Source organism: Strix uralensis, chromosome 2 (assembly GCF_047716275.1).
Source record: "Strix uralensis isolate ZFMK-TIS-50842 chromosome 2, bStrUra1, whole genome shotgun sequence".
Classification (NCBI taxonomy): Eukaryota; Metazoa; Chordata; class Aves; order Strigiformes; family Strigidae; genus Strix; species Strix uralensis.
Window position 1 is genome coordinate 46399009 of NC_133973.1, and position 26421 is coordinate 46425429.

Sequence of the window (26421 nt, forward strand, 5' to 3'; positions counted from 1 at the left end):
AAATGGTACATATGCTTAAGTTTATATATTATGAATAGTTATATGACACTAGTTATATGACACCAGGCTTATTAATACTGTGCTTTTCTTGCAAATTTCATATGTGACTCAAAATTGCTGTGAGTGACAGCAGTGGATATTTAGATGTAATGTTGGGAGGATAATTTAATTTAAGAACTAAGATGAATATTTTGTCTTTTACATCCTCAACTCACTAACCGTGTTGTCTGCTTTACCACTGCCCAGCACTGGCCTGCTGCCTACTTTAACTTTATTAGCTGCTGAACAGGTATAAAATAAAAATTATTAACAAATTTGCAGACCTTTATGATGAAACCAAGATGTTATATTAAACTATACCTGAGTTTGCTGACTAATATAATCATGAAAACACCTAGATCATATTTTTACAGGATATGTAAAATAACTTATAGCTGGTGACTATCTAGGGCAGAAGGACAGGAAGAGGTATGGGAAGAAGGGGCAGATACCACATTCCAGTCAGTTATTTGAAGCAATCGATGATATTATACATTTCCACTGATTCACCTTGACTTTGAAATATCTGATTTTATTTTTTATGTCTCAGGAAAACCTTAGTAAGCCAACATATGAAAAAGAGAGGAGGCCAAAATGAGAAGGGAACCTCAGGTTTCTCACAGAAACCTCATCTCAGTGAGCATGTGGCATCAGACTCACTGGGTCTGAGACTCCATGTATTATGACACCTGAAGGCACAATTTTCCCGTTCGAAACCTCTTTGTTGGAGTGCCTATGAAGTGAAGAACTGACTGAAGTGGGAGCTAAGGAAATCCAGCAGCTATTTGAACAGCTTCAATGTGCACAGGTAGCAGACTTTAAGCCTGGTTTATGACTACTTTATACCAGTTCTCTGGACCTCAACTTCTTTCTTTCTAATGTGGCTATGCCATCACTAAATTAATGTAGTGCAATGTTATCTCAGTCCTGATGTCCTTCCTTATGAAAACAAAATAAAACAAATTAAAAAAAACCCCCACACAACAATATGAGGAGCTACAAGGAATGAAAACATCCTTGAAAATCAGATGTATGTGCACTTCAGCCTGTCTCCAACACCTTATGCTCTAGATTGCCCTCTGCCAGGATCTTGAAAGAAGCATAGCAGATAAGGTGCCCAAGATGACTGCAGGGAATTTGTCTTCAACATTCCCTAAAGAACAACTTGGCAAGTGTCATTTCAAGCAGATAGTGTCTTTGCTGCTGTTTCTCACTCTTTAAATATCTAACAGTTAAAAAAATCCTGTAGGAATGTTATTTGCTATATGGTACCGAGTGCTATTCACAATCTCTTTTGTTTAGAAGTGTGAAATGGTAAATGGAGAAAATAGGAGATGAACTGTACTGACACACTAATTATTATTCACAATGATAGGAACTCTGGCAGATATTTCTATGATTCAGGTAGATCCTGTCATCTAGAAAAAAAACATTTCCTACCTCTAAGAAGGTTATATAAGGCTTCAGATAGCACCTAGGAGGTGAAGGAAGTACCTGGTAAATTCAGGTGTCTAGTGTCCTACAGGCAAAGGATGTCTGTAAGTCCTGTGTCAGCAGAGTGCTAATCATGTACCACCTACCTGCTTGCGACATGACCAGGAAATATATTCACTGCACCTTTCCCACCCTATGCCACCCCTCGCTACGTATCTGTGTGACAGTGCCACCTAGCAATGGCCTGGGTACAAGTTTGTCATCTTGTAGCACATGGAAAATGTTGTCCTGTGAACCAACCCAGGTTTTTGGGACTTCCTTGAAATTTTATGAGAGTGCTACTTATGTTATTTTATTGTACTACAAGTTTTACAAGTTAAAATGACTATGTATATGCATAAAAGTATAGAAAATGCTTTTTGTGATGTAACTAAGATTTGAGAGTGCTTATTGCAACAACTTTTCCTCAGATATCTGCATATTTTGAAGATTCCTGTGTTTTGTTGAGGTAGGCATAAGTTAGTGATCTCAAAGAAGCAGTCTGATGTCACTGAACTATTTTGCTAAGATAGATGGAGAGACAGTTTTGTTGTTGTTTTCCTCTCTGCTTTGTATTTACATAATTGTTCCATTTGAAATTGCCTGGGTTTTAAGAAGACAAATGTACAACATTCTAATGTGATGCTGAAGGTACACGTATAATACTAATTGTTTAAATTTTATACTGAAATGTCCCTAAGAACTTAATTAGGTCTGCAGTGAGCTGTTCATCAGGGAATATTAACTCTGGCAATTTCTTCTAGGTCTGTAAATTCATTGCCACTTGTGTTTTAAACTTACAATGAGAAATGGGACTTCTTAAAAAAATAAATAAAATCTTCCTGTGATTTACCTGTCATGCAAAGAATTAAAAAAAATTTAAGACAGTCTTTCACATAACTTCCTACAAAACAGCAGGAGAAAACAACCTTCCCTGAAAAAAATAAGCCTTTAAAAAACAGGTTTAAATAGGGTTTAGTAATTACATTGTTATTTTGTTTTACTTTGTTTATTTTTGTTTTTTTGAGTGTGTGTACAGACCTTGCAGCTTAATGGCAAATGCATGGCTGAAAACATTTTGAGCCCATGATTGACCTTTTTTCAGACTTTCTTTTACTTCACAGAAGTTTCAGGACAGTATCAGGACGTTGCTTCACATGAGCACTCTATGGGGATGTGAAAAAAGATGTGGGAACTGAGAACAAAAATAAAAACTTTTTACTAATCAAAGCTGTGATCCTGTAAGTCTCTTCTCAGGAGAGAAGACATCTACTCATCCTAAACACCTCTGCAAAGAGTTTTCACATGTACCCCAACCTGAGAGTTCACAGCAAGCTTTGTGTGTTTATATTTTTAATATAGACTGCAAGGTAAACGGAGAGGATGGGATGAGACAGAATGGGACAGGATAGGACACAATGGGATGGGATGGGATGGGATGGGATGGGATGGGATGGGATGGGATGGGATGGGATGGGATGGGATGGGATGGAAGTTTCTGCGAGGGAGCTCAGGTGCCATGCTAGCTGATTGAGATGGCAATTTCCTGTAACTTGTCATTTAAGTGGATTGCAGACTAAACTGGTAAGCTAACCTCTTTCTATGTTCAGTGCTACTTTTACTTTGCACACTGAACAAATGGGAAATATTGTCAGCTGTTTCTAAGCTTCTGGCTGCTTTGCAATAGGGTATCTGTGCTTAGCCAGCCGATAGCACTCATGTTTACTGTCACTAACATCAAGGCTTACTGTCCACCTTGTCTATGTGTTGCCTATAGCAGGTAGAAGAGTCGTGATGTATTGAGCCTATAGTTCCTTCTGCACCTAGCTGACATAGGAGTAGATAAACACGATGGTCAAAAGGCCCTGTGCTCTCACTCTCCCTGTACAGGTACCACTGTCTCCCTACTGTAGAGCTTCTCAGTTGCAGCCATGTGGTACAGCCCCTCACTCTGGCCAGCACTTCTTTATCTCAAATGTGTTTGAGAGTATGGGCTTGGGAGGTATTCATTTTTCCTGGATGATTTTGTATTATTGAGGGGGACAGAGAGAGAGCTAATATTCAGTGAACAGAGAAAGAGAAGGTTAAAAGGCACACCCATTTTATTTTTCAAGCAATTTATGTGTTCCTTCTGTCATGCCTTGATGATTAAGAGAGATGTCTTTTATAAAAAGTATCAAGAATATCTTCATCAAATTCTTGGGTCTCAAATTTTGCTTCAAATTGTTTTCCTAATACTAGTGACCCAGCACAGACATGTTTGTACTTTCTGTAAACTCAGTACTAGATAAAGATTATCTATTTTATTTAACATTTAGAACCTAGAGAATCATGTCATTATTAATCCATCAAAATAAAAATATTTTTATTGACTATTGAGTGTTTCTGAAATTACGTTACCTAGGATACTGGCTATTTAATGTAAGAATGTTGATAAGCTTTTTGAATGAGGCTGGTTGTAATAAAAACCAGAATACTTTCCTTCAACAACCCTCAATCTCAGTGTATTAATTTTTTAGTAATGTGAGCAGCTTTAGAATTTATAAATTCTCCAAATAAGGTATCAGGCCTGCCTCTGTAGTTTCTGTTCTGATTACTTCATGAGTGTGGACTCTTGGCCTCCCACCCGCAGAACTTATTAGTCCAGAGCAAAGGTCAAACTTTATCTTAAACAGAATTTAAAGAAACAAAATGCATAGGAAAACTCTTAATAGCTGGAACATTTCTATTAGTTTCACTCCCCAGGGCAAAAACTCCGAGTTCTGGAACATCAACACAAGGCCAGGTGGAGAAGTGCGATGCTGCCAACACATCTTCTTGGAGGATATAGCCAGAGTCGATGGGAAATAGCCCAGCAAAATTACATAACAAATGACAGCTCAGTATCCATACGGCATTCAGTGAATCTCAAATGAAAGACACAATGGTGTTCTCCAACCTCTACTCAGTGGGCTATTTAGGAGGTGAGGAGTTGTGATTACACAGAAAAAATGCAAGGGAACTTGCAGCATTTGTTATACAAGGAAACTTATTGTTATGAAAGTGCTTACATTTTTTTCTGATGCCAGTCACATTAATCTCTGGCTCAGCTGAGAAATGGGTTAAAAAAAGTGTACTAACAACAGCAAATCAGATAAGGGGTGCGTGTGAAGGAGTGTAGTTACTCTAGATAATAAACTAAGCCCATTACAGAGATTTTTTAAACCCTGATAGATTTCTGCGATCCTCTGTATCACAACAGTAGAAGACACCAAAAATTCTCTGTGCTAGACTATCAACAAGTACAAAATCATTCAGAAGTGTATTAGACATATAGGGACATATTTGTGTTGCTGATCTGTCTGGGTGGGCCCCAAAAAAGCCAGTTGCTTGATGTAGGTCAGCCAGAGTACAGAGCTTTGCATGACAAAACAAGCCACAATACAGTCAAAAAACAGGTGGATATTTTGACCTTTCTTCTCCATTAGCCTTCATCCTATTTTTGAGCTTACTTTACTGCTGTGATTTTTTTTCTTTGATTTTAATTAAAATCTCCTTAGGCTTTCTAGCTTGACATTTTCTTCCTTCTTTTTTTTTTTTTTTTTTTTTTTTTCAATTTAAGAATTGTTTACCAGGCAGTTTTCCCCCAATATCAGTGTTTTATCTATAATTTAAATGTGTCATTAATGCACAATATCCAAGTAAAATTTTGTGAATTTTAATCAGGTGGGTATAACAAGCTTTCCAGTTATTTTGAAGATGATTATCACCCATTACGTAACATACACATGGTTTTCACAGCTGTGCAGTAATAGAAAAATCTTAGTTTGCATCTAAGCCTAACAGTATTTAGCTCTGAAACAGATCATGTTGAAAGTGTTTGATGTTGGCTGCCAGGTGAGAACTGGGTCCCTACTAAAATTCAGAAGACATTTTGCTGCTGCTTTCCTTGCAGCCAAGATTTCAGCTTGTCACAGACTGCAAATATGAATTTCTTTTCTCTTTGCTTTTCCAATTTTCTTCTCCCACACAAATCAAACTTGCACTCATTCAACTTTATTAGATTTACTCTCAAATCATACTGCTGCAACTGAGAACAGAATCAGACCCAGCAATGCACTTTACCTTCAAAATAATTAGCTGCACACTGTACAGTCCCCCATTTCTGTCCAGCTATATGTGCTGTCAGGAGAACCTACATACTGAATTTCCACAGGTTGTGCAACAAGAGTCTTTTAGTTTTATATCAAGGACTACCCTGATTAGAGAGACAAAGCACCACACTTGAATAATTCATGTGCATAGAATCCACATACAGACCCGAAGTTATTGACCAGGCAGAGTAAGTTTTTCCAATCATCACACTGTGCATTTTTAAAAATAAAGTGCTATTTGCTTATGGCTAAACCTTATATGTGGCTATTGCATGCACACTTCAGGATGCATTGTCAAAAACTGGAACACCTTCACCAAAAAAGGATAGAGCCTAAGCACTAGGGCAATGACAGGTTTGGTTGTTTTTGTTTTTTTCATTTTATTTTGCGTTCCAACAGAACTTTTGTCAAACATAGAGCACGTGAACACACAACGGTTTCCTTCACTGTTCCCCACACAGAGCTATTTGTAGAGGAGGAATACTAAGGAGGGATGTTTCTAAAGCCATAGACAGCTTCTCCATTTATTTCATGTTTGGTTTTGTGGTTTATTTATTTTTTTGTTTGTTTTTCTTTCATTTAATATTATGACAAAACATTATAAGAAAAACTTTTTTTAAGTAGTGTGAATTATCAAAGAGTATCCATCAATCCCTGAATCATGCTATTCAAAGTGCTTAAATCTACACTAAAAATAGAAAAGTACTCCCCATGTGGCTAAGGAAACATCTACTGATCGTCTAAACGTGGCTGCGGTCAGATAGTTACATCCTACATTTATTCCACATCCCAGTCTTTACCCCAGGGCATGTAAAGGTGAGGGAAAGGGGAAAAAATAATGGATTGCTTTCAGAGGATACTGGGCTATTTGGCATCCAGATGAATGAAGGAAAATGCCATCAGTGCCTGACAGGTGTCTGTAAGAGTAAATAAATAATAGTTTTCTTATACTATGAAAATAACCAAATGTGCAAATATCTCTTAAAATCTGGCCTGTCAACTTCATTTCCATTTTTTGGATGTTTGGCCCATGTCCAAAGGGAGACACCGTTATAAAGAACAGATTGTAGAAAAGGACTTGAGCAAATTGTCACAGAGAAATAAACATTTTTAAGAAAATAAAAATCAGTGCATATCCCAAAGCTCTATTAGCTTGCTATGCAGATACTGAGATTTCTTGACTTTCACAACAGGAGCATAGTCATTTCCTCCCACACTGTCAGTTCTGGGTTATTCCCACAAACTTCCCCCAAACTGCAGTTTACCCCCTCTCTTCCCATCACTTCTCATTAAGAAGACCAGAATATTAGAAGCTGTAATTTTCTTACTGTGACAATCAGGATGAACAAACCCCACACATTCATCATATTTGCCAATATCATTCAGCTATCATAAAAAAGCCTAAGCGAATTGATTACATAACTGGACTATAAGGTCTGTTTTCCAGGATACCAGTTACATTTCTGCCAGGGTAAATCAAACCCGTGACTATATGACAGTGTGCTGCAACCAGTAACTCAGAGACTAGCAGAGATTTTGGCCTGAATATGTTGCAGAGCTACAACACTGCTCCTATCTCTTTCTAAAACCAGAAAGAACTTTTCCATTATTTAAAACATGAGTAAGATGCTTATTTAATTTCTCTTAAAGATGTCCAGTTGTAAACTTAGTGGGTTTTTTTACTTCCCTGGCAGCCATGGTACTCGCATTATTTGAAACTCCTCAAAGATAGAATCATACATAAAAAATAAAACTAATTTATTTAGTCATTAAAGTGAATAAATTGTTTTTAATACTTCCAGGTCTGATTTAAATATTAATTTTGTATAAATAATGTTTATTCTGAAAATATTTGTTGGTATTCATGTCATTTTTTTCTGCCTGAGTTCTTACTGAAATCATGTTGAAATTAACATAGTTTTACTTGTCGTTACAAGCTAAAACCAAATGAAAAATTTCTTAATCCTGAATATGTCATTTTAAAGCAAATACAGGTTTTTTGAACATTAAAATACAAGGGGACTCTGTAATCCACAGCAAAATAATGTTTTGCTCGTACTTTTTTAGAAAATAACCCTTTTTATAATACAAAGTGAGAAATCATCTACAATACTGTCTTTTTATTCCCCTTTGGTTTGGAAGTCATCACTGTAAATATCAGCAGGACTCTCTGTACTTCAATGCCTATTGCCTCACTTGTTTTACTTGCCTGACAATTGCAAATGATCTTATTTGTAGGATTTTGAAAGGGGGAAAAGAAAAAGTTAAATGTTTAAAAATAAAATCCACAATCATATTAATAGTTTCCAGGAAGTGTTAAAAATAGGGTTTGCTTTTATATTTATAAAAGGGATACAATCAACTCATTCTTAAAATAGTAATTAAAAAAAACAAACCCAAGAAAGCAAAAACCAAACCATCTCTAGTTTCTACACACTCTGTAGTGACTACTGTGAAGCAACCGATACAGATTGGGTATATTCTGTTGTTTGACAGGTATCTACCAAGTTACATGTTAGATGATCAGACTGTAGTGTTACCCCGAATGCGGGTCATTGTAAGGACAGGGAAGGAGCAGTGCACATTACAGGAGTAGAAATTAAACTGGAGCTCTCGGTGAGGGATGGGGTCCTTCTAAGAACAAATATTCTCCAAAACAGGTGAACTGCAGCAGGCATGGCCTTCAGGAATCAGGCTAGGCAGGCCAACAAAATGGATGGTGCTTCTGATATCAACATAGCTTTGTCCAAGCATTCCCAAGAGAGGTTAAAAACAGACAAACAAAAAGTCTAAAACTATACTAATGAAGCAAAAAGGTTTCCTATCTATACAGCAGTCTCTTCATTTAAAAAAATGTAAATATACAAATTTCAATGACATATAAAACAAAGTTGAAAATGTGAATGGGAAGAGACATGGGTAAAACAGGAAGACTGATGCTACAAAGAAATTGCAAAAAACATATGTACAAGACCCTGTTTTTCCTCGTATGTTATAGATTGTAATGTATGTTTAACAGCAGCAGTCGAGGATGTAGTTCCAGGCACCAGACTGCAGATTCAGCTCCTACTCCAGGGGGTTGATCGCCCCTTGCACTTCGGTCACCAAATGACACTTGATATACTGGTCTCCCGTGGCAAGAGGGGCAGTATCGCACTGTTTGTGTGAGCCTCTTCTGGATTCTGCTCCCTGTTAGTTTTTGTCTGTGGCCGCTGCCCATTTATAAGTGTCATAGGGATGTTGCAGTAGGTATGCTGGTTACCTATTGAGGTAAGCGGCAGGGTGCCGGTAGGAGGTACATCGTATTCATAGCTTCGATAATAGTGTTTCTGGCGCATCTGTGAATGATATGTGTTATGAAAGGTGGAGCGCAGGTCTGGATGAGCAGTGGCAAGAGCAGTGGAGGTGGCAGCAGCCATGGAAATTGCGGAGACTGTCTGCAGTTCCCCAAAGGGCCCCTGCTCACTGACATCTAAAACCTGCTCGTGTGTGATGGGTTCAATCCTCTTAAAAGGCATTTCATACTGTAAACGTTTCCAGAACTTGGAATTCAACTTGTTGCATTTTGGTCCGTGCCATTTAATGACAGTGAGGAGCTTGATGGTATGTTTCAGGGCCTCGACCTCCTGGTAGTTCATAACTCCTCGTAGTTCACTGCATTCAATCAGTATCACTTTGATTTCACCCGTGACTAACATGTTTCGAAGTCTCGTTTCCAGTTCAAAGATGCTCCAGCCTCTTCTTACCACATAATTTGGAGTCATGACGATGATCAGTCGCTTGCTTTGGTCTACACATCTTGCCACGTCTTCAATATAGGCTACAAAATAAGACAATTGCTCAAAAATCAGTCTAAGAAAACAGTCTGCTCCAATAGACTGGGGAGAAACAACAGAGGCAAATCCCTGATCACAGAAGAGCTCACTGAAATATGCAAAAAAATCCCTTGCAAACGAGCCAGGATTGCTTGTCAGGATATGGCCCTGGGCAACCTGCTCTAGGTGGCCCTGCTTGAGCTGGGGGGTTTGCCAAGAAGACCTCCAGAAGTCCCCTCCTACATCAACCATTTGTGATCCCACAAAACATCTATTCCCCCATGCACTATGGATTGCGAGTGTTTGTTTCTGAGCTGTGGTTTTGTATCAATATCTGTATCTTTATTGGAACAGGTGTGTCCATCACAATTTTTTTCTTTAAAAAGGCAAAGTCACCCAGGTAGGCAACAGAACAGCAACTATGTTCTTCAGGGGCTCAGCCTCAAACCCAAATGATACTCTAAGGTCTACTGTAGGGTTAAATTCTTCTTTCCCTTTCATGCCTCCACCACACACATTCACAAAACCAGTATTGTCTCCTGCAAATTAATGTATAGTTTACTGTAGATTTAAAAAAAACCCATGCAGTTGTTTGATATTGTGCTTTGCCTATGCCAAGCATGTTTTCTTATCTTTAGTAAAAGATATTGATCTTAGTAGTTGTCTATATGGTTACACTGAAGTTATGAAGAATACTACAGCAACCTATCAAAAATTACTGTAAGTAAGGTTAGAATATGTGAAAGAAACATGGAAAATATCTACTTGTACCAGCTGGAATCAATTCTAATTTTCAGTCTCTGAGAATGATCCAGTACCTCCACTACACATTTATCTGTAGTGCACCCTAACAGAATTCACTACTTTGCTCTGCTGTAGATAGCAATACACAACTCTCGACTTAGTCCAAACACAACTTTTTCTTTTCTTTCTGAATTTCTGAAATAAATACTTAGAATCATGGGTATCTTTCCAGGCAAAGTCTAAGGACCAGAAAACAAAGACCTCTGTATTCATTCCTAGATATGCAAACTCTCAAAAAATCTATGAAAAAATGTTAGTCTCATTCATTTCCATTAATTAAACATGCCCTTTCTGCACTGTCTCACCTTCAATCAATATAATACAATTACTAAAAAATAATCCTCTTATGTGGGAAATACACATTAAGTATGTCTGGTGGTTTATCGTCACCATTCTCTAAGACAAGGGAGGAAAGATGACATTCTGAAGGAGTACATATAGAAATTATACCAAAACTATCACTGCATTTGCTGTTTAGGAAACGCAAAAGCATAGAGACATTACTTACTTCCTGTGGGAATCAAATCTCTGTCTGGTATGAACAACTTGTATCCATAATGCTTTTCAAGCATATCTGGTAGGATCTCAAGAGCAAATCTTTCTTCTTCTCCAGTTTCTTGATTCCACTGGTCAGGATCCACTTTGGTATAAGATAGATACGCATCATAGTCTTTGTTATCTAAGGAAAAAGATGAAAAAAGTAAGTTAGTTTATACATTATTCTTGTAGATTTCCTAGATAATTCCTTATAAATTATTTCTGGGAGAATTTCCCAGGATTAGGAAATTGTTTAGATAAAATGGCAAGCTTTCACCCAATCTCCAGATATGAATCCATTCACCTCTCTTGTTTCACCTGGTAGAGGTAATCCTTATTTATACAGATGTAAAGGAGAAGGGATCCATATCCATACACTGAAGTCAGTTTGTTCATAGACATTTGTGTAAGGCTCCATATGGAGGAAATCCACTCAACTGTGGTGTGACAGCTTGCGAGCGCAGAAGAAAAAAGTCGCTGAAAAGAATTTGAATTCTTCTTTAGCTTTAAATGTGAAAAAAAATGCATGGAAATACCTAAGATAATGTGCAATTGTCTCTATTTCATAGTAAAAACAGTTCAATTTTGCCAGATTTTTAGAATAAATTTAGGGCCTGGGGCTGAAATGTTCTAAGCATATGTGTAGCTTACTTGTAAAACTCATTGCCTTTCCAGGTCTGAAATTATTGCCAAGCTTAAATCTTTGCAGCATCAGCTCCTGATAATGCAGTTTAAATCTCTTGAATACTGTGTGCTTAAATTTGCAAATTTAATGTTGCATTAATGTACATTTCATTACTTGACAGTGTGTTATTTCATCTCACTATGAGAAATAAATATGCCTGTTTCTTAAATGTGCTTGGTGTGCCTACTTGAAAGACTGAATCAAAAGAGCCATCATTAATTTTCATTAGAAGGTCAATAATACCAAGTGCTCTGGAACTAATTCAGTGGAATAAGAGGTCATGTTTTGACTTTTGTTGTGAAGAAAGCAGAAAAAAATCAATGGCAAGAGTAATGAAATGTTAACATCCTTCTAACTCTCTCGACAACACTATACACAGGCTATTGAGAATATCAATTGCTTGTAAAAGAGATCTGATTGAATACTTGACTGTGTGTCATAAGTAACATTACATTCAGGCAAAGCTTACTTTAGATATTTACTGAGTCAATCCTTTCCTCATTTTACAACTTTTTTACTCTGGTAGCATTTTTTTAGAAAAGCCTGAAAAATACAGGATGGATGCAAAGAGTATAAATGAAATTAATGAAATGGTGCTAATCTTGAAGTGTCCACTCTTCCTTCTGAGGAACTATACATACTATGCTCATTAACACTTGCAGATGACAAAATTAAGATGGTAAAATTGTAACTACTTTCAAAATTTCCAAACCTGTGAAATGACTGTGTGCTCATTCTCTCCTCTGTAGAGTTTTTGTGTGATATAATCTATTGGATTTTTATATCCATGGAAAACGAAACAAACAGATGAGAACAAGAGCAACAAAAGAAGAAAAATAAGGAAAAGAGGACTACTGCCTTCTATGATTCACTCTTTCCATTATTTTTCTTTGGAGTATTTGTGAAACCATGATCCTTAACAACAGACAAGCACCTAATGCATGTGACAATGCCTTGAAATAACACTGAATGGATCAAGTATGAGGTAAAGGGAGATTACATAGCAGGTTTTTGCTTCTCCAGTATGACAGTGTTAACCCAGCAACTGAGTTAACACACAGAAAGATCAAGAGATATATGGGGAAATTATGACAACTGACGAAATGATGATGTGGTAATGCCATTTTCTGCTGTCAGCTTAGTAATGGACATAACCATAGTACATGCTCAAGAGTAGTGTTGTTCTGTTGAAAGTCTTTGAGTAAAGATGAGAATGCATCATTTCTCAAAGAGAAAAACAATAAAAAATAATTCTGTGTTCAAACTGTTTTAAAGACTCAGGGTATTGTCTGTTAAGATGCTTTGCACATTCTTACTTGAGGGAAAATTATTCATGCTATGCCATTGTTTTCTTGCCTATGCAAATATTGCACTAATGAATTTATTTGAAACATACATTTTTTATACCATGGAGGCTTCAGCATTCCCACTGACTACAATTGCATTATCTTGTATTGAAAGGAATATTCTTTCCATGCTAGTTCCCTAGTTTTAATGGCATTTGAAGGGCAAAGAATATCCAGGATCTAGGGTATGTCTACACAGATGGGTTCAGGCAATCATGAATTTATTCAAACTCCAGTCCAGCAAGATGTGTAGTCTGGTTTGGAAAACTGTTAGATGTATTAGCACAGTGGCTTCCCTGAGCTATTATACTCCCCATCTGACAGGTTTTTTTAACTTCATTTGAAGAAAAATAAAAAGTTCAGTTTACAGCAGAATTACCTTATGTAGTAATTTTGTTATCTGATGGGCTGACATACTGGCATGAGCAGACAATTTGCAAAATGTGAAATGCCTGGGATACACATATGCCTTTGTTTTACTTCTATGATATTTATGTATTAGCCTGCTTTTAGTTAACTAGAAGTATTTGGGTTACATTGTGAGCTCCGTGAAACATCTTAAAAACTACAGCAGGCAGATAGCGATGCAGCCATCTTTTCAGTGATGTGATCAAAGAGCAATGGCATTATTTACTATTTTCTCTAATTGTTGTGGATCATAAAAAAAATGTAGAATTTCAGTTGTAATGAAAAATGGGAAAACTCATAAAAATTTTTGAAATCTCCCATCTACAGGAAAGTATTTAAACACACAGTAGATAATGTTGCGCGTGGTTCTTCTCAGTTAAATGGTCCCGCCTACTCCTGCTTTTAATGGGGGAGACTGATGCCTACATTTTAAAGAACATTTCTGATATTAATTCATGGGGTTTTTTTTTAAATGCTGTCCCAATGGACTGAGAGGGAGAGATGGGAGCCTGCAGACATTCAGATTTTATGGCTGAGTCAAACTCTGAGAGCTGGGGCTCATATCTTGTCAGTCTCTTGGCCATGTCACATGGAAGCAGGAGGTTTTCATCTTTGCCTTCAAGCCCTTGGCTCTCAGGCTTTTTCCATGTAAACCTTCTTTTGAGCAACACATCTAGGAGGCCCCAGACTCCCAGCAAGCATGCAGGAAGTTCATTACCTCTTTTTGTTTTCTTGACCATTCACTGGAACAGGTATTTTATCCATGAAAATATTTGCTGTCAACACATCTGCTTTTTACAAGAAAAATACACTTCACCAGAAAATTCCTGATCTGCTCCTAATCACAAATCAAATCATAAAGGACTTGATATTACTACTTATATTATTATGTAGTACGATAACTACAGATTTGGCTATGTAATAAGTTCAGATACTGGCTGGATCTAATATTGTGTCAGAAAAAAAGGGAAAAAATCCAAACTCAAACCAAACACAGCTGGTGGCATAGTTAGCTTTTCTTTAAAATGGGAATTTCCTTATATCCCTTCATCAGCAAACAACTAAGTCTTCTATCTGATTATCCTCAGAATGAAAACGTGATTGACTTTTGTTTGCACTTTGGCTTTAGATACAGATTATGCCATTTCAAAGATATGTTTTCGCCAGGCTCCTGTGCATTAGTAATAAACCGGAATATAGTTACTCACTACCTGTTTCCTCTCACACTTAAGAATAAGAATACCTGCTAAAAAGCAAAGGAAGGAATGTTGATCAGTTCATCTGAAACTTTTTTTCTTTCCCATGGAGATTGAAAGCACTTATCTACATATACTTTTGTGCCTGAAAGGACTCTTATTCCATTAATCATTTCAGAATTATTTTTTTAGAAATATATCAGAATAAATTACAGAATCACAGAATGGTCAAGGTTGGAAAATACCTTGAAGATCATCTAGACCAACCATTAACCTAACACTGACCATTCTCAACTACACCATATCCCTCAGCGCTATGTCGACCCTACTCTTAAACACCTCCAGGGATGGAGACTCCACCACCTCCCTGGGCAATCCATTCCACTGCCTAATAACCCGTTCTGTAAAGAAATGCTTCCTAATATCTAGTCTAAACCTTCCCTGGTGCAATTTGAGGCCATTACCTCTTGTCCTATCGCTTGTTACTTGATTGAAGAGACTCTTCCCCAGCTTTCTGCAACCTCCTTTCAGGTAGTTGTAGAGGGCGATGAGGTCTCCCCTCAGCCTCCTCTTCTCCAGACTAAACAACCCCAGTTCCCTCAGCCGCTCCTCGTACGACATGTGCTCCAGATATTTCACCAGCTTCGTTGCCCTTCTTTGGACACGCTTGAGTAATTCAATGTCCTTTTTGTAGTGAGGGGCCCAAAACTGAACACAGTAATCAAGGTGTGGCCTCACCAGTGCTGAGTACAGAGGTAAGATCACTTCCCTGTCCCTGCTGGCCACGCTATTTCTGATACAAGCAGGGTACCATTGGCCTTCTTGGCCACCTGGGCACACCGCTGGTTCATGTTCAGCTGGCTGTCAATCAACACCCCCAGGTCCCTCTCTGACTGGCAGCTCTCCAGCCACTCCTCCCCAAGCCTGTTGCGCTGCTGGGGGTTGTTGTGGCCCAAGTGCAGCACCCGGCATTTGGCCTTATTGAAACTCCTACAGTTGGCCTTAGCCCATCACTCCAGCCTGTCCAGATCTCTCTGCAGAGCCTCCCTACCCTCGAGCAGATCAACACTCCCACCCAACTTGGTGTCATCTGCAAACTTACTGAGGCTGCACTCAATCCCCTCGTTCAGATCATCAATAAAGATGTTAAACAGGAGTGGCCCCATAACTGAGCCCTGTAGGACACCACTTGTGACCGGCCACCAACCGGACTTTCTCCTAAGTGCCTATAGAATATTTCATCCACCTCTCTGTCCTGGGTGGGTGGCCTACAGTAGACTCCTACTACAACATCTGCCCTGTTGGCCTTCCCCCTGATTCTAATGCAAAGACACTCCACCCTGTCTTCACTACACTTGTACTCAAAGCAATCATAACAGTCCCTAACATACAGCACCACCCCACCGCCTCTCCTTCTTTCTCTATCCCTTCTAAAGAGCTTGTAGCCATCAATTGGTGCACTCCAGTCATGGGAGACATCCCACCATGTTTCTGTAATAGCCACTACATCATAATTTTCCTGCTGCATCATGGCTTCAAGCTCCTCTTGTTTGTTACCCATGCTGTGTGCATTGGCATACATGCACTTCAGCTGGACTGATGTCCCCAGCACCTTTTCGCATTTAAAGGTCCTAAGTCCAGCCTGACCTTTCACAGGTGTTACCACAGTTACTGATCCATCAATATTCGTTGCATCTTTGTTGTGTTGCATGTCTCCATCCCTTGCCTCCACTGAGATGGCAGGGTGAGGCTTGTCACTGGCATAACAGCCCACAAACTCTGGTAATCTACCCTGGGGCTTATGTCTGGGAGTTCCAGTTTTGTCCCCTTCCCCCTTCAAATATAGTTTAAAGCTCTCTTGCTGAGCCCAGCTAACTCCTGTCCCAAGATCCTTTTTCCCCTCTGGTACAGATACATCCCATCTAATGCCAAAGGGTCTGGCGTCCTGTATACCAACCCATGACTGAAAAGTCCGAAGCCCTTTCAATTCATCTTGCATTGCCTCCAGGTATGTTGTAGAGCTGTATTACGTAATGACTGTCCTTTAATTTAGTGAACACAGCTGAATGTGACATACAATACCATGCAAGCGCAATACCTCAAATATATTTTGATGTAATAAGTTTCCTGTTTCCATTCTTTGTGAATGGACAAGTAATCCTCTCCAGTTAAGTGGTTTATAGTTGCTTTCTGCTGCCTACAGTTATTATAAAGTTAGGATGGAGCTCTTCAACTCCACAGTCTCTATTTCTGTGAAATTTTGTTGTATGTCTTAGTTAAAAATATCGAACCAAAATCTAAAGCAGACCTTGCATGGCCAAATTCAACCAGATGATACAAAAAAAAAAAATCCTTGTTATTGTTCTGTAGACAGCCATGAGAGCATATAGAAGGTCTGGATTAGTTCATCACAGTGGGGTCAAATACAACCCATGCTCAAGGTATGATGTGTTCAGTCCACAAATGCTTCAGTCAGCCCAAACCCACCAGTACTGTAAGACTCTGGCCAAAACAGACTGTGAGGTACAGACTTTGCTATACCATTCCAACCATTCTATGGGGTTGAAAGTGAGGACACTGAGTAACGGTCATGGAGCTGTGCTCGGCCACAGGTCTGACAAAATTGTTTGGATCGATCTTATGGGTGAACATGGAGAATGAAATCCCAGCTTCATTAATAACAAACAGAAACATTACTTCCCTTAGTGGCCCAGGATTTTAGCCAAAACACATGCTGGATCATTGCAACATGCATTCTTTAATGCTGCCCATTCCTTTCGGTACTCATCCAAACGTAGAATATGTTATCATATTCTCTGTAACTTTCTAGAGTGTTAATCCAGCAGAAGTGATATAAACTTCTAGGGGATGAAGTTGCAAATGTTGCTTGTTATTCCAAGGATGTGCTCAGCAGCAGTCACTTAAAGGCTCAATGTAAGCATAAAATGAAACCCAGACTCTATATGCATCTACTTTGTCACATGCAAATGGGATCTTTGGTAAGTAAATTGCTATCAGACATCTAAGAACTCATCTGTATGCATGCTCTTTTAACAGCTACACATGAAGAAATGGTAAGCTGGTGCCTACAGAAAGATAGATAAAGCTTCCTCTTTTACAGGGACCAGCAAACAGATTAAACTTTGAATTTGTATTATATATGTACATGTTTTCTAATGATTTCCGTGTTGCACTCCAAGAAGCCAGCAGCTTGGGCCTTTGAAGGTTTATTAAACTTTAAACATTGCAGATACTTCTGTTGACAGGGGACAGAAAGATATATATATATGCATGAAAAATTAAGAAAAAAATGACTCTATGAAGGGGTTTTTTTAATTTTTATCAGTCATGTTCAAGCAGATGAGAAACTCTGATTTTCAGCTGGCACAACACATTTTAGCACAAGATGGATTAGTAAATCAAAATAAAGAGAAATCTCATGGTGTTGTATTTCATAGTGAATCTTATTCTAATGAAGCTCTAAGACCTACACATCAGGGTCAACCCATGCCTCTGTGCATCCTGAATTTCTCCAGAGTAATTATCAGTGCCTTCAGAAACATCCAGTGCACTGAAGGCAGCTGACCACGCGCAGGCTGCTCCCCGGCTAGGTGTAGCCAGCAATACATCTGGCTTCCACAGATCTTCCATTTCTAGATCAATAGGGTACTGGACAGCTGATTACCCTCCTTCACCAGAGCACATGTCAGACTAGTAAAGACTCGGATATGCATTATTGGAGTCTAGGAGCAATGCGCTGATTTAACTCAGAGTTTCAGGATTTCAAGAGAAGTTCTTCGAAATTACAGACTGGATCCTCCCAGTGCTGCAGGGAGTTGGAGTCAAGCCGATGCAGAGGCTTTCCTCTTTAAAAAATGTGCTGTGACCAGGAAAGGTTGCAAAGTACTGGGCTTTCAAAATTTCTCAGAGACTGTAATTGCTTCAAAATTATAATGACTATGGCATTTCATAATCTGTATTTGATTATTTTGGGGGGCATATTTAATGTATGCATTGCAATAGTGCTCATCACCCTTAATGTAATGAAAATGTAATTTAAATGCTTAGTTGAATAAAATGCCCAAATCTTGTCTTTCAAAATGCTTATATTTTTACTCCCATTATTTACTGTTGCTTTCTTTCATTTTTAAATGTCAAGCCCTTTTAATGTTAATAAAAATGAAGAACTACCAACACTAGCTTCTTCTGCGGCAAAGTATTTAAGTGTAGCATTCCTAATGATAGTTCATATCCTTGTGCAGAGTGGGTAATGGTGAAATAGAGGGAGGTTTTGTAAATGCGACACTGGGGAAGAGTTTAAAGAAATGAAATAAATTTTAAATACGTTCTGGAGTATTCTAAGCACACCATAGACCAGAAAGAAAAGGGTCTTTGTCCCTCATGGGCACATTTATAAAAAAATTAAAGCAATGGACATGCATTTTTTTTTCTTTTTTTTTTTTTCTCCATTAAGCCATATTGAATTTTGGAAGTCTAAAGAACATTAAAAAAAAAAAAAAGAAATACCAATTTTAAAATTGATTTTATAAGAATATATATGAAAACTTAGGAACATTTATGAAATGCTGCATTTGACATTTCTTGAAATTTAGGAGTGATTCCCAGCAGATAAAAATTCAGCCAAAAAATAACACAATGATATGATTTCAAGTATAAAATAAATTGTCTCTGTAAGCTATATTTTCCTGGTTTTCTATAATTACAGCTAAAATTTGTCATTGATAGATACATAAGATAGAATATTACTTATTTAAACTGAATGACTTATTATTAAATTGTTCTCATATTTAGTCTGATTTTGTATTCCTAACTAAATGAAGAGTGCATCTCGAATGTTTCTCAGTCATTCTCATTAACATGGAAGTTTAAATTTGCTGCTACTACTGAAGATGTTCAACTTTCAATATAAAAAAAGATGAAGCATTAATCTTAGAAGTCTCTTTTGACAGGTATGAAAACTCAAAAGTCACAGAATCACAGAATCATCTAGGTTGGAAAAGACCTTGAAGATCATCTAGTCCAACCATTAACCTAACACTGACCATTCTCAACTACACCATATTCCTAAGCGCTGTGTCAACCCGACTCTTAAACACCTCCAGGGATGGGGACTCCACCACCTCCCTGGGCAGCCCATTCCAACGCCTAACAACCCGTTCTGTAAAGAAATCCTTCCTAATATCCAGTCTAAACCTTCCCTGGCGCAACTTGAGGCCATTACCTCTTGTCCTATCACTTGTTACTTGGTTAAAGAGACTCATCCCCAGTTCTCTGCAACCTCCTTTGAGGTAGCTGTAGAGGGCGATGAGGTCTCCCCTCAGCCTCCTCTTCTCCAGACTAAACAACCCCAGTTCCCTCAGCCGCTCCTCGTACGACATGTGCTCCAGACCCTTCACCAGCTTCGTTGCCTTCTCTGGACACGCTCGAGTAATTCAATGTCCTTTTTGTAGTGAGGGGCCCAAAAATGAACACAGTAATTGAGGTGTGGCCTCACCAGTGCCGAGTACAGGGGTAAGATCACTTCCCTGTCCCTGCTGGCCACGCTATTTCTGATACAAGCAGGGTACCATTGGCCTTCTTGGCCACCTGGGCACACTGCTGGCTCATGTTCAGCTGGCTGTCAATCAACACCCCCAGGTCCCTCTCTGACTGGCAGCTCTCCAGCCACTCCTCCCCAAGCCTGTTGCGCTGCTGGGGGTTGTTGTGGCCCAAGTGCAGCACCCGGCATTTGGCCTTATTGAAACTCCTACAGTTGGCCTTAGCCCATCACTCCAGCCTGTCCAGATCTCTCTGCAGAGCCTCCCTACCCTCGAGCAGATCAACACTCCCACCCAACTTGGTGTCATCTGCAAACTTACTGAGGCTGCACTCGATCCCCTCGTTCAGATCATCAATAAAGATGTTAAACAGGAGTGGCCCCAAAACCGAGCCCTGTGGGACACCACTTGTGACCGGCCACCAACCGGACTTTCTCCTAAGTGCCTATAGAATATTTCATCCACCTCTCTGTCCTGGGTGGGTGGCCTACAGTAGACTCCTACTACAACATCTGCCCTGTTGGCCTTCCCCCTGATTCTAATGCAAAGACACTCCACCCTGTCTTCACTACACTTGTACTCAAAGCAATCATAACAGTCCCTAACATACAGCACCACCCCACCGCCTCTCCTTCCTTCTCTATCCCTTCTAAAGAGCTTGTAGCCATCAATTGGTGCACTCCAGTCATGGGAGACATCCCACCATGTTTCTGTAATAGCCACTACATCATAATTTTCCTGCTGCATCATGGCTTCAAGCTCCTCTTGTTTGTTACCCATGCTGTGTGCATTGGCATACATGCACTTCAGCTGGACTGATGTCCCCAGCACCTTTTCGCATTTAAAGGTCCTAAGTCCAGCCTGACCTTTCACAGGTGTTACCACAGTTACTGATCCATCAATATTCGTTGCATCTTTGTTGTGTTGCATGTCTCCATCCCTTGCCTCCACTGAGATGGCAGGGTGAGGCTTGTCACTGGCACAACAGCCCACAAACTCTAGTAATCTACTCTGGGGCTTATGTCTGGGAGTTCCAGTTTTGTCCCCTTCCCCCTTCAAATCTAGTTTAAAGCTCTCTTCTTATAAGACTTTCAGAATACAAAAAAAAAAAAAGTGAAAAGATAGTGATAGATATTATTCTCTTGGTTGCTATGAATTATTTGCATGTCAAATACCAAACTAAGAGAAAAGTTATTGAAAGACTGAATGGTAACTACCTAGCTGGAAATATAGCATAGCATAGCATAGTAGTTATCTGTGAAAGACTGGAAGATACTAGCTACTATTTTAAAATGGAGAAAGTAGGAAGAGGCACTAATATAGATTCTCATGTAAACTCTGAAAATGGAAGAACATAATTTTTCCCATACTAAAGAAATTTCTTAAATAAAGCATCAAGAAATGATGCTATTATTATGGTCCTAACTCAGCAAAGGAACTAGTTACCTGTATAAAATGCATCCTTAATTTTATGTATATTCCTTAGTTCTGTTGATCTCAGTGGCTGTGCTTGTATCTTATCTTTGGGTTAAGTATTTTGAAAACCGGAGCTAAGACAGCCTTGATCTAGGCAAAAGCTGCAAAAAGTTAAGTGAAATAAAAAGAAAACTCAAGGAGAAACAGCTTGGAAGCAGACTTTCAATCTAAGATTCTTGAAATGATATGCCAATATGCTGTGTTCATCTCACCTACCTCAGAAATCTGCAATGTGCTTTGGCCTTTGAGAAAAAAACCTGCAAATCTTAGAACCATTTGACAGAGCTGCTGATTGAGGAAGAGGAGATATCTCAGTCTTCATTGATTTATATTTGGTAGTTTTTCTACTTTACGTCTGGACTTTCTAATCTATAACAAACTTTTAGTTTGGAATCTAAACATGCGCTTTGTGATACTGTTTTTTTATTTTTTAATATATATTATGCATGTACTTTAGATGCTATAAAATAGGAAGAGAGAAAAAATCAGGAATTATTCTTTGAATTAGTAAGTTTCAAAGACAGAATCTAGAAAATCACATATTCAGTGGAAACATAAATTGAGATTTTATTGTTTGAAGTGCATTTCAGAAGTAAATAAATAAAATACAAAAGAAGAGTTAAAAGAAGTGGTTCTCCAACAATAAAATTTTAATTAAGTAAGAGGAAAATCCCTTTTTGTAACCAGTAATATTTGGAAAGATGAAAGCTGTATTTTTCTAAGGGTTATTTTAATAGAATTTGAAATTGATATTCATAGACCGGGATTTCTTATTGCCACAATTTGCCAATAGCCAATAAGAATAAATATGCAGTGGTGAAGCTGCTATTGCAAAGTTATTCTATGGGTCCCCAGGGAAGATTCTGTAATTGCAAAGTCACTAACTTCAGCAGTAATTTCAGTCTAGCTATACCTGCATAGCATAATCATTAACACAAATGCTTTGGCAGTGCATAAACCACTGTTAAAAGTTATATTTGAAAGTTAGCAACTAAGTGACACTGAAACATTAAGAATCTCAAAACATTGCCTTTCCTTGCTGCATAAGAGGTTTACTGAGATGAAACCCAGGAAACCACTAAGTATATCTTACCTGCTCTTGTCTTTCACAGTTAATAAGATATTATCTGGGCAATCCCATAGGTCTGTCCACAAACCCTGCTAGTCTTTTGCAGCTAAATAATAGTAAGGACAAAAATCATGATTACCTAAGGACTCCCAGGTGCAACAGAAACTTCAAGGCAGAAACTGTTTCATCAGTCTCCTAATCTGAGCATTGATTTGCTTCCCCTCAGCAAGCAGTAGAAGTTCATCTCTCAAGAAAGCACAACAAGCACAGCCAAGAAACAGCCACTATAGATTTCATGTACCAAATTCAAACAAGATTTCTTGAAGTTAGAGAGCTCAGCAGTGACATATTTTAATCACATTAGGAGCACTTTGTTTTATTTCAGCAGGCGGGGTGGGGGGAAGCAGCAACCTGTAGAACTGAAAGTGAAACCCAGAGGAACTCCCCAGCCCTGGCTCCCAGGTGCCTTCACTGTCTGCACCCCAGCTGCACAGATGTGTCTTCCCTCAATTCACCAAGGTTTCCTTGGCAAGGAAAGCTGAGAATAAGATTGAGGACACCACGGAGAGCTCCTGTGCAACACTGTAGAAACAGCTGATGGGACCTAAAGGCACCAAGGGTCATTGTGATGGTCATCATATCAGCTGTTAAGCAAAGCTCTTACTTTCTAGTTATCAGCTTCCTGTTCTTGAGCATAAAGCTTGACTTCTCATCAGCCTAGCTCTGAGAAAGGATATTTGTGTAAATTTCATTAAAAAACTATTTACTACACATTTGTTCAGACTTTCTCTTTAACTGTTACTTTTTTACTCTTACCAATTTTAATGCCAGCCTCTTAATGTAGAATTTCTTCATTTTTATGATAGTGTTTACCCCTTGCTTATTAATTCCTTCATAGAAAAACTTCCACCAATTCAAATGGTTACTAATGTACCCAGGTCATGGTAGGTGCTGGTGCCTGCAGAATGTTTCTACTACTAACTGTACCATATGCTCTTTTGTCTGAAACTGGAATGTAAACACATGTAAAAGTTCATGGTTTTGAGTAATTTTGCCTATCTTACCATGTCCAATGGTTTTCAGCCTTCAGTTTTCTGTAGACTTGTGGATTTATCCTTAGTATATCTTAAAGCTTGCATACAGATATCTGCACATCCACTGGAAACTCCCAGGTCTTGAGATGGCAAGAAAAATTTGAAAATAGTGTTTTTGGTGACTTTGAGCCTTCTGTCCACTTTAAGGCAGCATCGTAAATAGTGCTGCTTAGAGAAACGGTCTGACTCCCCTCTCCACCCTTGCTGTGTCTGCTAAGGCTGTCATGCCTGGGAACTGATCCTGGCAGGATTTGATGAGCAGAAGCAGTCTCACAAAGGACATAGTTGTCTGAGATAAAATTCGGGGAAAATTTGCATAGATTTTAGGGGGCCTGGAAGTCAGCTTGTATGTAGGCAAAGAGCAGATTTCTATACAGTGGTAATATCTCTTCTGATACAGATAGCCTTTTAAGGTCACAGAGAGAGAAGTCAGAGCATGTGTTGATTGCAGGTACTTTTAAATGTTTACTTGCATTTTTAGTCTTCTCTTTTAGTTGAAGTATGATATTTAGTTTGTTCATCAAGTCATTTAAAAACTGGGAAAGGCAACAAGAGAAGATCCTTGGAAAATAAAAATACAGAAACAGTAACTGTTAAAACACTCCTCAGAGGATGAATGTGGTATAAAATCTCTTGTGTTGGAGCTCAATGTACAGCAGAATAGAAAAATCATCGCTTCTGAAAGTGGCTTTCATTAATAATGTGTCACTCCTTAATGTGCACTTTATGGACAAGGCTTTTTAAAATAAGCTTTTGAGTTTAAAGCTGCAAACCTAAAAAGGTTGCCTGACATTTAACAACAATCAGCCCTCAGAAATTTCCAGTGAAGTATCTATTTCTGAAAATTTTGTTGTTTTCAGAATAATACTGGACATTTTATTGTTTGCATACCATTTCAAGGTATCATCTTCATTGTGTATGTGGAGAGATCTTCAACAGAAATTCTCCACTTAAACAGATTTCGGAGTTTCTGACAACCAAACTGATAGGGACGAGTTATATCTCTGAGATACAAGGTCATGCCAAACACCTGCAGGAGAGAAAGCTACTGCTTTGCCAAGGGTCAGAGTGTTTTTCTTGCCCCTTGTGCTCCAGCTCCCGGGGTATCTGTCAGATGTTCACAGTGTGGTCTCCTAACTAAACTCTGGCACGTTACATTGCTCCACCCCAAAGGACACAACATGGTGCCCATCACGCAGTCCCCCAGTGTGGAGGTAGCTCCCAGGCAGCTGGAAAGCACAGGCACAGAGTGGGAGGAAAAGTGGTGAAACGTGAGCTGGGTTTGATTATGTTCTAATTTAGTAGTAAAGGCAGGGAATTAACCATGAAAACAAAAACAGGAGCTTCAATGACCATTCCCAGGAGACAATAAAGGTGAGCCTGAGCTAAAGTGTTTGCAGGAGAGAGAAAAGTACAGGAAAGTCTAGTTCCTGGGATGAGAGAGAGGATGGGAAATTTAAAGCTGCAAGTTAGACAAATGAGAAATCAGCAGCTGTGATCACTTGCTTAATCTGCAGTACCCCTGCAGAAAGTAATAAACTAAGTTGCATTAGCTGTAAGGGTTAAATAATTTGTTTTCAAATATTCCTCACAATTTACCCATGCCTCCCACAGAAATGCATATGTTAGCCTGAGAAAAACTGATGTGTCTAAAGCCTGGAAAGGAAAGAGGAATTGTGATGAGATTTGACATCCTGGAGGGCTTGTTCTCTGATCAGGGAAGAAATGAAGTGTTGCATTTTAAAAGACATTTTCAACTGAAAATTTTAATTGGACCTCAACTTAAAGTGTTTCAAATCCTCTCTGGGTACAATATAGTGCATGCAAAAAAAGACTGTGATATTTTGATGTTTGCTTATCTATGTGCTGTCCTGAAGTATGACAGAACATGGTGTAAATTATGAATAGCACGTGGGCGCTCTGCTGTTGCACTGCAGGAGATGTGGTTAGAAGAAGATTTTAGAGTTCAACATTTTGTGTCTGTCAGTAACAAACTAAACCAAAGGAAAGGATCTGAATAGATGTCTGCAATTTATTTCTGCACAAGCCATGGCTTGGTCTTCTGTGGGGCATTTTCTCTCTGTCTTTGTGCTTTTGCAAGAGTGTAAGGGAAAGAGACGGCATAAAAAGTCCAGTTGCAGTAACTTCATTGGCACAATGGGTTTTATCCATATTGCTAATATATTGAATATAGTAGGAGTTACAGATTTCCATTAAGAATCTGGAAGGAGTATTTTTCTTCTTATGTTACTGCAGTTAAGCATGCAAGCTATCAGTGTTTGCATTCATCTAAGGAGAATCCATACTTCATCTTCCTTAACAATGATCTTTGCTCAGAGGATAAAGTGAATGGATATTGGTTTTCCTCCTTTTGAATCCCAGAACAGTATTCTTTAGAGGTCATTTTGTTGTTTAAAATGTGTGATTAAAGTATTGTTCCCAGGTGACCAATGTTTGGGGATGGAAGAAGAAAGAGGTAAGCATGCTACACCTGGTAGAGTAAGTTTGCAAATGAATTGGAATTATTTGAGATAACAATAAATGACAGCTGTAAAAGCAAGAATTACTGATACTGAGAAAGAAAACATTAAATTGCATATATTTAAACAATTATTAATTAAACTGTATATTTCTGCATAATATAATATGTCTATTATTAAATTCACACAATTCATGCAAGTAAGCATGCCCATTTAAACTGGGGGCTGCTTTGTGGAGAAGAGAGTATCTCAGCTCCTGAAAAAAAAGGTGCCTGCCAAAATCCTCCATGAGTCACAGTCCCTTTGGG

General features: G+C 38.6%; 1 protein-coding gene across 1 annotated transcript in view; it reads right to left on the minus strand.

Annotated features, from left to right (window-relative positions):
• Window positions 1-7784: 7784 nt before the first annotated feature.
• Window positions 7785-26421, minus strand: part of IL1RAPL1 (interleukin 1 receptor accessory protein like 1) — a 794351-nt gene continuing 775714 nt past the window's right edge. Inside the window, exons 10-11 of the mRNA XM_074860926.1 lie at window positions 10773-10943; window positions 7785-9465 (exon numbers count right to left, since the gene is read on the minus strand). Of these exons, the coding sequence (XP_074717027.1) occupies window positions 8747-9465; window positions 10773-10943 (890 nt within the window). The 3' untranslated portion in view covers window positions 7785-8746. The remainder of the gene's footprint in view (window positions 9466-10772; window positions 10944-26421) is intronic.